At 37.6% G+C, this 13,467-nt stretch overlaps 1 protein-coding gene across 1 annotated transcript in view; it reads left to right on the forward strand.

Annotated features, from left to right (window-relative positions):
* Positions 1 to 13,467, forward strand: part of LOC149409806 (uncharacterized) — a 198,552-nt gene that overhangs the window by 136,602 nt on the left and 48,483 nt on the right. Inside the window, exons 3-7 of the mRNA XM_089649202.1 lie at positions 1,296 to 1,398; positions 3,608 to 3,801; positions 8,174 to 8,329; positions 10,223 to 10,424; positions 11,368 to 11,492. Coding sequence (XP_089505328.1) covers positions 1,296 to 1,398; positions 3,608 to 3,801; positions 8,174 to 8,329; positions 10,223 to 10,424; positions 11,368 to 11,492 — 780 coding nt within the window. The remainder of the gene's footprint in view (positions 1 to 1,295; positions 1,399 to 3,607; positions 3,802 to 8,173; positions 8,330 to 10,222; positions 10,425 to 11,367; positions 11,493 to 13,467) is intronic.

Raw genomic sequence — 13,467 nt, forward strand, 5'->3', positions numbered from 1 at the left:
AAATACTCATTCATAGCTGAAAATCGAACCACACTTAAATATATATTTGCATGCCCTAAACTACACACTTCTTTTGCCCAGCACCATTATACCCACCAAGGAAAACATTTCTTTAATAAATTACCAGAAGAAATTAGAAGCATTAATAATAAAAAACAAATATTGAACTATGTATGTAAAAAAATATTTTAGGGAAATCGTTACCAAAAAAACTGATTCCCCTAGTTTCACTTGAAAATCTCACAAATTATCCCACTATACTCTATTTACCCTTCATAATATATATTTTTTCTTCCTTCCAAATACAATAATTTGTATGGATTTTAAATTTGTAATTTTTTTTACTTTGTAACCTAGTTATATTATTTTTTCGCAAATGTACACTCCTCTTCCATCCACAAGCAAATGCTTTTAATGGAAGTGTAGTATAAATTAAAACAGTATGACTTGTAAACATTGTATATTTATTGTAAAAAACACAAATAATATACAAATACAAAAAAATATATATATATATGTGTAGGAACATAATATTATTAAGCATAATGAGTAAGGTAATTAAGTAACTAATGGACTATGTACAACTCCTACTCTAGGCAACTCGAATCAGCAGAAATGCGAATGCTTAGATGGACGGCAGGAGTATCATTAAAAGATAAAATTAAAAGCTCACGCATTCGTGGTAGCCTGGGTGTCACTGACATAAACAGTAAGCTAGAGGAACGACAGTTAAGATGGTATGGGCACATAAGACGGAGACCACCAGACCACACTGTGAAGCAGGCAATGTCTATAGAGCTTCAAAGACAGTCATCCAGAGGTAGACCAAAGAACTCCTGGATGACCCAATGCTCCAAAATCCTACAAAGAAACGGCCTAGATGAAAGCGACACTCGGAACCGAAGAAGCTATAACCTGAGAACGAGAAGAGCCGACCCCAACAGCCTACCTAGGCAATGAGTTGGGATAGTGCTAGGAAGAAGAAGAAGAAGATAATGAGTAAGGTTAAAAAAGGGACGCTTATATGTTTTGGGCATGTATAACGAATAAATGAAGAAAGGAGTGTAAGAAGAATGGTAGAAGAAGACCGTGACGCCCGAGGAAGACAGGTATGAGACGTTATATCAATTTGAATGAGCGAAAACCTAGTGATTTGGCGGTTAATTCTCTCTGCCTAACCGGCAGAGACAAGCGTAATGGTTAGTTAGTTAGTTGAAACAATTGTTCCTATAACCGGTCTTAATGTTGAATAAGTATCAGGCAATCCAACTGACTTGTCATTTCTCTTGTGGCAGAATGGACTGAATGCCCTCCACCTGGCAGCCAAGGATGGCCACGTCGAGGTGGTGTCCGAACTGCTCACAAGGGGCGCCCTTGTGGACGCTGCCACCAAGAAAGGTAACCGCTTCTTTGCTTGTTCTCTGTTTGTTCATTATTATTCTATAAGAGTTCTGTATACCAATAATGATGGTGGACTTCAATCTTGTCCATTAGTGATGTTTCTGTTGGTATTTGTTTTTGTAAAGTTTTGACATTTCTTTCAATTTTGCTGTGTAATTTGAGTCATTTTTATCAATTTCCGACAAAGTTTTACATTCACCTGCATTCTTGTATTCTAATATTCTCACTTATTTTTGTAATTTTTCTGACATATTTGCCTGTTACTTAGCTTCTTGTCAATTTTCCTCCACTTCGTTTGTGTATTCTTTCTTCTCTAGCATTGACACTTTTGTCCATTGTGATATTGTTCTCATATCATTGTGTTATTATTCTCCACACTCCTGTTTTCTCCTTTCTCCTGTATTTTCCATACTCCTGTATTCTCCTCTATTTGTGTTATTATTCTCCATACTCCTGTTTTCTCCTTTCTCCTGTATTTTCCATACTCCTTTATTCTCCTCTATTTGTGTTATTATTCTCCATACTCCTGTTTTCTCCTTTCTCCTGTATTTTCCATGCACCTGTATTCTCCTCTATTTGTGGTATTACTCTCCGTCCTCCTGCATTCTCCATCTACAAGGTGGGGCAAAAGTAATGTCATTATGTGAATGTGCCATAATTTTTGCAAATGATGTCAAATGTCATTGTGCTTTGACATTTATGCAGACAGATAGAGTATTATTAGTTGACAACAAGCAATGGAGTGATATACACCTGAAGATTGTGTAATTATTGTTACTGCTTATTTGGAAAATTTCCGGTCTGTTATTTTAACGCAGCATGAATTTCGTCTTCGTTTTCCTCATCGTCCTGCACCATGTGCGTGAACAGTTATGCGTTTGGCTGAGCATCTCGTGCAAACTGGGTCCACTAGAGATGTCGCAAGAAGTGGCCAGCACCGTATTGAGAATATCGCTGCTGTGGCTGAGGACGTCCTAGAGAGTCCACAAACATAGACGAGACAACGATGCACACAATTTGGCATCAACAGACATTTCGTTGCGTCGAATTTTGGTGAAAGACCTGAAGATGTTTCCATACAAAGTGCAAACCGTTCACCAAATGCTCGATGCTGACCGTCAAGTGAGGTTAACTTACTTCCATGCTCTATCCTCAGCACGGGAGATCCCAGTGAGGATATAATTATATCTAATTGCCACAAAATAATAAGATAATAAAACACTTATTATTATTATTATTAAACGTATCCAAAATCATAATGAGTGATGAAGCCCGTTTCCACTAAACTGGTTATATGAATAAACCAAATTTGCAAATCTGGGGCAAGAAGACTCCACATGAAATGCACGAAAAGCCGTTGCATCCCCTCAAAGAGTCCGCACTGAGTGGTGCGGCATTTGCAGTGAAATAGTGATTGGCCCTTATTTTTTTTAGGACGCCAACGGCACCAAGGTAACCGTAACTGGTGAGTGCTACAGACAGACGTTAAACGAGTTTTTTTTCCGCAATTTGCTGAATGTTGTCTCGAGCATTGTTGGTTTCAGCAGGACGGAGAAACTGCTCACACAGCTCGGACGACGATGGAGATTTTGAAACATCCATTTCCGGGCCATGTGATATCCCGTTTTGGTGATTTGACCTGGCCGGCCAGATCACCTGATATGACGGCGCCAGACTTCTTCCTTTGGGGCTTTTTAAATGTCACGTTTACCACAGCAAACCACACACCTTGCAAGTCTTGAAAGCCAATATTGAAGAAGAAATCACCTATTTGGAGCCAGATGTTTTGCGAGCAACAATTCAAAATGCCGTAAAACCAGTACAAATTTGCATCAACCCATGAGGTGGTCATGAGACCGATATCATTTTTTCAACATAATGTTATCATTTTGCACCTTCAAATAAACTTTCTGTGAAAACAGCCCAATTTTTTTTCATTTCTAACAAATGATATTACTTTTGGCCCACCTTGTATTTGTGACACTATTCTCCTTACTCCCGCATTCCCCGTCTATTTGTGACATTACTCTCCTTTCTCCTGAATTTCTCATCTATTTATGACATTATCCTCCGTAATCTTGAATTTTCATCTATTTGTGACATTATTCTCCTAATTCCTGCATTCTCTACCAATTAGTGGCATTATTCTCCATACTCCTGTATTCTCCATCTACTTGTACTTATGTATTCTGGTAACTATTTGCAGGCAACACAGCCCTCCACATAGCGGCGTTAGCGGGCCAGGAGGCTGCAGCCCGCGCCCTGCTCGGTGCCGGGGCTGCTGCGGACGCGCAGTCCGCTGCCGGCTTCACCCCGCTGTACATGGCGGCACAGGAAGGCCACGCTGCCTGTGTCCGCCTGCTGTTGGGGCAGGGTGCTAGCCAGGCTCTTGCCACCGAGGTAAGTATTCCCACCAACATGTTGTCGTCACACATACACAAACTATGATAAAAGGAGTTCATTCCTCACACGATATTGTATCTTACAGTAAAGATGACCTGTCTTAAAGAGGACAGTTATACATGTACATATCAGTGGTAGTCGGTGACTTTTTGTAGAAGGGATGCTGGACATATGTTTATACTCCTATTTACTACGTACTTGATATCAAATATGCACATCTAGACGCTAGCCCTCGAACAAGATACAATTAGTTACCGTCTAAAATTATCTCCATAAATCCATTAAGCTCCATAACTCAATATTTACAGTATCCAGAATAATTTTTTTTTCCGCAAATGGCCGAGACACATAACTTTTTCGCATTAATGATTCAATTATACAACCACACAATTCTCTATTATCATTTAGAACACGTCGGCGAAGTAGACAAGCTCAAAGCAAACTGTCAAAGCAGCGCGCGCATACAATCCAATGGATTAGTAATAGAGTATACGATTCTGTGCATTATACATATGGGCATTAAAGACGGTTTTTGCACATTAGATGCTGTCATTAATATCGTATAAAGTTGACGAAGATATTGGCTTGTGGGTCTCAGTGCACATGTGCGGAAAGAACGTACGTTCTAGCATTCTTGGATACGGTTTACAGATCGCTTCCACACCACAGTGTGTTTTACGCGTTTCACAGTATTAGATTTGCCAGCATTGTTTGTATTGTGTCGTTCGTTGGATTCGTTGTGCGTACGCAGAAAAATATGCACGATGTCTTATAGTAATAATATTTGTATGATTTTTTACATCGCCGTTTTTGTAAAAAAAATCACATTAAAGTCGCTGTAGAAATATTTAAATTGCAATATTGCTGTTTACGGCTAGAAGTCCAAATCTTTTTACTCTAAAATGCAAGGGATGCGGAGCATCCACAGCATGTACGGACAGACCGCGCCTGGTACATATATTAATGTTGAGGCTTGCTGCACGTCTTGTGTTTCCTCGTGTACTGAAGAAGCTGGAGTAGATAGAGGATAGGTGGGTCGGTTGCCTCAGCGATGAAAGTCCCAGAAGTCAGCAGGTCCAGGCAAGTCCGTATTCGAGGAAATCCAAACAGAGAGAGAACGGTGATTTTGACATGCCTTTTTATAAGCCTCGTAGCCCGACCTCGGGTATACTGAAGGGTGAAGCTGAATCTCATTTACGTCATATCGTATGGGCTAGCCTGAACCCCGTATTTATTGCCTGCCGGTATGTCATTATTTATTTTCTAACAAATTTCAGAAGACATTCGTAACAAGTAATATTTGTAAGATTGGTACATAAAACAAGTGTCCACGGATGTCAACAATCCCAAATAGTTTAATAATGTCACATTCGCAGATTACATATGTTGCGTGTTGTATGCTGATGATGCGGTGCTGATTACTAATAGTATGGATGATCTACAGTCTCTCGTGTCTAGGATGAACGAAGTATGCCTGAAGAATGAGTTAATGATGTATGTAAGTAAGTCTAAAGTAATGGTGTTTGAAAGAGAGAGTACGAAAACAGTGTGCAATATGGCTGTGAATGAGGAATACTAAAAAGTCTAAAGTAAATAGTCTAAAGTAATGGTGTTTGAAAGAGAGAGTACGAAAACAGTGTACAATATAGCTGTGAATGAGGAATACTTGGAGCAGGTGGATGAGTTTTTGTATTTAGGAAGTGTGTTCTAGAGATATGGGAAGGCTGACAGAGATATTGACAGAAGGGTAAATGCAGGTAACCCCACATAGAGGACTGAACGCAGTTGGCGCTAACAAAAAATTGTCAAAAGAAGCGAAGTTAGCAGTCCACAATGGAGTGCTGGTACCTACCCTGATGTATGGAAGTGAGGAATGGAACTGGCAAAGAAAGGATGAAAGTAGATTGAATGCTGTTGAAATGATATCCCTGAGGCGTACGTGTGGTAAAACCATGTTTGATCGTGTGAAGAATGTGGAGATCTGCAAATAGTGCAAGGCTAATGTAAGCGTAATGAGTAAGATCAAGAAAGGGATGCTTAGATGGTTTGGGCATGTAGAGCGAATGAGCGAAGAAAGGAGTGTAAGGAGAATATACAATGCAAATGTGAATGGTAGCAGAAGTCGGGGACGCCCGAGGAAAACATGGCACGACCAAGTGAATCAGATACTTGAGTCGGGCCATGTCAAGAGTCAGAATAATAGAAGAGTATGTATGAGATGATGTATGAATGAGGCAAGGAGTGTGTGCCAAGACCGAGTTGTTTGGCGGTCCGTCCTCTCTGCCTACCCAGATAAAGTTTCGCAGATTAACAGGGTACACACATAAAAATACAAAAATTTACTACAACCCGTCCGATATACAATATCCTTACAACAAACTCAACATAGACCTGCTAATCATTGACCCAGTTGTACAATTCTTGTTATTAACGACACTTAAAAAGTGTTAAATTGTCTGCCAGACATTATGTTCTTGTATGACCCATCAATTACATTAAATTTGCAGTGCTTAAAAAAGCATATTTACCTCGAAATTATCAACCAAACTTTTATCATTCTAGTTATGTTGCGAAACTAAATAGGAAGTCTTATTGGTGTTGGTGAAATTAGTGATGGAATGTGATGTCACTAAATACCATACATAATTGATACTGCTTCAGTAGTCGTAATAATTGCTTGCTGCGGCTCATAAGTCATGCTTAACTGACTTGACAGGTACAGCCGTCACAAAAACAGAGCAACGAGAATAATTAACTTAAGCAAAATAGATTTTTTAAAAGTAGCTAAATTGGCTACCTTTGAATGCGATGATATTTATATATAAAATAATAAAAAACCTGTTACCAAAATATTTTTCAAATTATATACAATAATAATAATAATATTTGGATGATTTGTATAGCGCCGTTTTTGTGCAAAATCACTTCAAGGGCGCTGTACAAATATATAATTTCTACAATGATCTATGTTATCACTAACTATATATGGAGATAATACTTACCTGGTAGGTCACTTGAGATTAACACGTAATTAACATTAACTAATTGTTTATTAGCGAAATTTAGATACAGGATTTAGGACGTAATTGGAAAATTGGATATAACTGGACTTTCTCTCAGGAATGGTATATTTAATTTAAGGGTATGACAGCTTAAAAAGGTAAGTTTTTAGTTTAGATCTGAATTCTGTTGGACTTGTTATGGATCTTAGTTCCGGAGGGAGTTTATTCCAAGCCTTCGGCCCAGATACTCCAAAAGCGCGATCACCAAACTTAGTATTTGGCTTGCGCTTAGGTTCCATCAGTCTGCCTACAGCTGATGATGTTGCTGATCTAAGAGTTGACTGCCTCAGACCAGTGTTTTCCGGGACGCCTAGTTCTGAGATGTAGGGTGGGGCCATTTCATTGATAAGGACATTCACAAATTATATACAATAAGGACATTCACCAATTATACACAATAAGGACATTCACAAATAATATACAATTGCGAACTTACCAAATACAAGAGGTCCATAAAAGAATATTTCTCTGATGGTTTGTGAATAATGTTATGTATTATGATTTGATTTATATCTACAACCTCTCTCCATGGCTATAAATATATTGATAAATGTTTTGTGTTGTAATTTTTCGTTTTATATAATCTTTTGTTTTGTATAATTTTTTTAATTCATATTCCTTTCTCACAAATTTAATTTACTTATTCCATATTATGCTGTCTCAGTTAAAGTCACAAGGAGGAAATCCATAATTGGTTTTATTTTGGCTATATAATACTCATGTATAAACTGAAATAAATGTAAACTGTCGATTTCCCGAAAATTAATAAATAAATAAACAATAAGGACATTCACAAATTATATACAATAAGGACATTCACAAATTATATACATAAGGACATTCACAAATTACATACAATATGGACATTCACAAATTATTTATGTACAATAAGGACATTCACAAATTATATACAATAAGGACATTCACAAATTATGTACAATAAGGACATTCACAAATTATATACAATAAGGAAATTCACAAATTATATACAACACTATAACGGGGATTTGTGTTTATAAACAACAAGTTTGTTTATAACCACAAATTTATTTAATTCAAGCATCATCAGAATATAAATTCATGTCCATAGCATGAAAATTCTTTAATAAGAACTTTATTATCCCCTTTAAATTTTACACACCTGATATACAACCATTTAACCTACATTTAATGGTTGTTTATCAGTTGTGTAAAATTTAAAACACTTTTATTAGTAAGGTCCAATACGTGGGATTCACTGTATTCTTTGTTTGAATTTCTCATAGCTAGCGCTTTTGCTAATTTCAGTTTATTTTGTTGTTTTGCAGGATGGTTTCACGCCTCTAGCGGTAGCTATGCAGCAGGGACACGAGCGTGTGGTGGCGGAGCTCCTGGAGGCGGACACCAGAGGGAAGGTTCGGCTCCCAGCGCTGCACATCGCCGCCAAAAAAGACGACGTCAAGGCCGCCACGCTACTGCTAGAGGTAATAACAACTTCAAAACAACTACACAATCAAATTGTGATTTACTAACTGACAATTCTGGTATAAATGCCATTCTCGGTGACTTGTATTCGTCTTAAGAGCAGACGCGGCCCGTGACTGTAATTACCAGCAGTACAATTCACTTTTAAAATGTACCTAGTCTGTAATTTAGGTGGAGCAAATTAATGAATGGGAACACCTACTGCAATTCATTCTATCTTCTAAGTTATATTTGTAAAATAACTGATAATACAAAAATACAAAATTATCTCGAAAATAAAGGACACGCAATTCATCGTTGAAAATATAGCGAAACCGTTTGAAATCACCCCGCTCGAGTTCCAATGTGTGAATGTCGTAGCATTAACATTAAACATTAGTTTTTCTAAGCGAATCCATTCCAGACGCATTGGATTACACATCATCAAAGTGATTCAAAGTTCACTCGCCGTCAAAGCGTTTCGATAATGGACGGATGGGTTATGTATCTGCACTGCTCTAACACGTAATTTGACGTTAAGAGTGTAATCTGTCTCGCTCATGTCACCGTTTGGGCTACTTCGGGCTGTCTCGATACCGCCCGATGCTGTTTTAGTGGTATGGTAAAAGTTGGTTCTGCGCATATCGGGGTATGCACGACCGCTTGCTCTTGCGCGGGATTTTTTTACTAGAAGATAGCTCAAATAATGACCTGACGGGAATTACGAATTTCTTACATCGATCACTGGGGCACAGATGTCGTTGTAATTTGTCATGTGGAGACTGTAGACAAGCAGTGCAATGCACAAATGCACGTACCAAGGAACCGCCTCTGCTTAAGAGTGGCCACATCAAGAAGAATAAGGCTTTTCTTCCACAGGGATACGCAAGTATCAGATTCTCGACGATTCAAGTATCATCGGCACGCATTGCCAACAACTTGTAAACTCGTTGGCGACACCAGTTTTCTGCGCCCATCTGAACAATGTCGTTTCCATTCACGTCGTCGAAACTTTAAACATGGCGTCACTCGTGTTAGACATTTTTTAACATGCATGTGCTATAATTTTTGATCAAATCTTATTGTTTAAAATCCTAAATAATGGTCTGGACTCACCAGAACTTACCAATTTAATAAATCTTCATATTCCGTCTAGATCAACCCGACAATCTGATTTATTTTATCTACCCTAGTGTCGAACAAACATTCGAAAAAATTCCTTAATTCCTCGTATATGTGCACAATATAATACTAAATTTTACAGCATTGAAATTTTTGGTAATAACCTAAAGAAATATCGATATGAAGTAATGCGTACAATCGATTATTAATATGAGAGTATGGAATGTATCGGGAGCATCTCCTATCCTCTTCCTATTTTCCTCTTCCTCTCCCCTTCCTTTAACACCAAATTAATTTTAAGATCTTAAAACTTCATTTCCAATGAACTTTAGCTTAAGAAACTTCTGTGGCTTGACTTCAGTTAACTTGTTTATTTATATCTGTCATTGTATATTATATAAAAGCTGTTTGTTTCTTACAAAATAAATAAATAAATAATCAACAAACCGTCAACAAACAATTAACAAAGCACCTTTTGCATCCAATCCTTCACATAGAGTAGTGGATACATGTAATATCCTTCCACAACATGTCATCCATTCTACAAATATATAAATCTATTTAAAGCTCGATTGGATCCTTATTTGGAGAGAAGAAAGGATTAACTTAATTTCAAATTTTACTACTAACTACTCTATTACTGTTTAACTTATTGTGAAATCAGATATGAGTGAGGTTATGAATGTATTCTTGTATTGACTTTTCGAGAATTCAATGATTGGTGGCGATGGCGTATGATTGTGTGACATTGAAAAGAAATTTTGATTAAATTAGTATGTTTTCTTTTTCAGAATGACCACAACCCAGACGCCTGCAGCAAATCTGGATTCACCCCGCTCCATATCGCGGCGCATTACGGCAACACGGCAGTGGCGGGGGTGCTACGAGCGCGCGGCGCGGACGTGAACCACGCGGCCAAGCATTCCATCACGCCCCTGCATGTGGCCTCTAAATGGGGGCAGGCGGGCATGGTGGACATGCTTATCGATAATGGTTGGTCACCCCTACTCTGTCTTACTCTCTCTCTAAAATAGTATTACATAATAAGTAAGCGGTGTATCAACTAAACCAGCATCAATAGAGCTTGCCTTTTAAAGGCAGCTTCACCTTCAGCTAAATATGTCGATATCCGAATTGATTCTGTTCAACCACAAGACTGCTCTCCCCACCGGCATGACCATTGGCAAGTTAGTCCTGCAGGCCGGGAGATAAAACAGTCTATGCTGTCGGTGACGGAGATAACCATCAGGAACATAGAGACTAATACTCTCCATGATAGTCGGATTTTCAAACCATCCACGAATCAGTTTGAAGAAGTGTGATACAATAAGCACATCTCTTCTGACATGTAGATGGTTCATACCGAGCATGCCCAAGAGAAAGTCAATAGGATAGAGCCACGGGTAGTAGCCATACTCCCTCAGGTAGAGGAATCTCAGAAATTTCTTCTGCACTCTCTCCAACATGAGAGAATACTACACCTGATGTTGGCTCCAAACCACCGACCCACTCTGAAGCCTACTCCTAACCAACGCAATGTATAGCACTTGGAGAACCCGGGTGTCTCTAAAATGACCAACGAATCTCCTCCACTCCCCGCGGTCCTGCGCTGCATGAATAGTCGCAGACTCTGGTATGTACCAGACACTTGCGGTATTTAATCACTCCAACGTATTAGTGATCATCCTCTGCTTCTCCTGCCAAACGAATTTGCCGGTGATCGTTGGTTTCTCTAGGTTTGAGTTCACAGCCCGGCGAGCAACGTGTTCAAAGTATCCTAGGATATGCTGTAGGCAGACAGTTGATAGTCTATTATGGATGTTAGCTCTTCCAGAATGGATATATTAGTATACCGGAATCCTGAAATGTTTTTTATTCCAGAACCACATTGTGAGTGTATCTATCTACTTTTTAAATTAAATTCTTATCATTTCAGGAGCCAACATCGGCGCAGTGACCCGAGATGGGCTGACTCCGCTGCACTGCGCTGCCAGATCGGGACACAGTGCTGTGGTAGCTAGACTACTGCAGCAGGGTGCACCTATCGCCTGCAAGACCAAGGTACGCATCTTCAATATGTAATTTTGTATATGTAATTTAAACAATAGAGGACGGTGGGGGCGGCGAGTGCGGCGTGGCAAGCCACCAATGAACCTCTAGCGAACTACTAATAAATCATGTCCTTTCTGGGCACAGCAATAGACATGCGTCTGCTCATCTTTTGCTTGCTGTCTGGCTATAGTAGCTTCTATCAACTATAATCGCTTGTCAAGAAAATAACAGGTCAGAAGTGGGGTTTCGCATGGCTTGTTGAAACTGGGGAAAGGAAAAAATATTTCCCATTTTCAAATTTACATTACTCCACAAATTTTCAAAGTTACATTACTCCACAAATTTTCAAAGTTACATTACTCCACATATTTTCAAAGTTACATTACTCCACATATTTTCAAAGTTACATTACTCCACATATTTTCAAAGTTACATTACTCCACATATTTTCAAAGTTACATTACTCCACATATTTTCAAAGTTACATTACTCCACATATTTTCAAAGTTACATTACTCCACATATTTACAAGATAACCTGAATCGATTTTATTTTTATTTAGAGAGTAATTATCAACCTTACGAAAATACAATACGAATTATAAATATCTTCGCAGGTTTTTTCATGCAAAAAGAAATTGTACAGTAGATGCATTTTTGAAATGATCTGGATATCCCTATGTTTATGGCGGGTGAAGTTTGCCAATAATAATTCTCATTAAATTGTACAATTCAGATTTAGTTACAAATATTTTAATTAAGGCCCCGTAGTAAGCGTTCAAAGATGGTTTGAAAGGGAGATATGTAAATGCGAATGTTAGAGATGCGCGCTAATATTAAAAAAACAATAATAATTAAGCGAAAACGGTGAAAATATTTAATAAAACACGACTCGTTTGAAATAGAGCAAAAATCTCCCGAAAAATGCTTTAGTGGCATTTAAAGATACACTGTGAATTTTTTCATGCCTATAACATATTAAATAACAGAACAAAACGTGTTTTTAATAATTTTCAGAGCTTACTTTGCGATTTTTTTCTATCGAGGGAATTTTATAAATTAACATTTCGGCATAACAAATGTATAGATATTATCTTCAAAATTAACACATATTTTTTTTGGAACTTAAAAACTTAAAGAGTTAACGAGAAACTAGTTATAAATCGATAGAAATTTGGTATGCGTGGGCTTAACTCTTTCACACCCGCATTATTGTTTCCACATAATATATAAAATATGTAATGTTTTTTAGAAATTATTCTATGTTAATTTGGATTAACATTGGACGTCGGAGGGTATTTTTTAAATATTAAGGTAAAATAAACATAACACAAAAGTAATACAAATAACTATTTCATGTCAAAAATGCACATTTACAATGTAGTGATAATCTCTAAGGTACAAACAAATAACATTTTAACTAAAATTCATTCAGAAATAACGAAATAATCTAGGATGATAATCTTTAAAAATTTGCCATACTAGTCGAAAATATGTCCGTCACTACCAGTGTTAATTTGAATGAACATTGAAATTCGTTTACAATATTCTGGAAAATGACCGTGAACAGTGAATTGAACTAATGTTATTATTATAGAACACATCTTAATGCTTTAAAATATTTGTATTTCGAGTAGAAAATATTGATATCTCACCTTAAATGAAGTAATCAATGACGGCAGAAATTCGATGAAACTCACAATCAGCAGATGTCAAAATATTTATCGTTGTTGTGGCGGGAATAAGGATTTGAACCGAGTGGAAAAAATAGACGCCACAGAAAAGATTACAAGCTATAAGAAAACAAAAACATGGCTTTTCTAAATCGCTACCGTTACGGTACAAAAATTCACAAAGTTCATATTAATTTGAAAGGGTTAAGATAAAGAAGGAGACTCTTAGATGGTTTGGGCCTGTAAAGCAGATGAAAGGAGTGTAAGGAGAATATACAATGCGGAAGTTAATGGTAGAAAATGTTGGTGACA

This window comes from Hesperophylax consimilis, chromosome 29 (genome assembly GCF_061612785.1).
Source record: "Hesperophylax consimilis isolate HC1 chromosome 29, BYU_Hcon_1.0, whole genome shotgun sequence".
Taxonomy (NCBI): domain Eukaryota; kingdom Metazoa; phylum Arthropoda; class Insecta; order Trichoptera; family Limnephilidae; genus Hesperophylax; species Hesperophylax consimilis.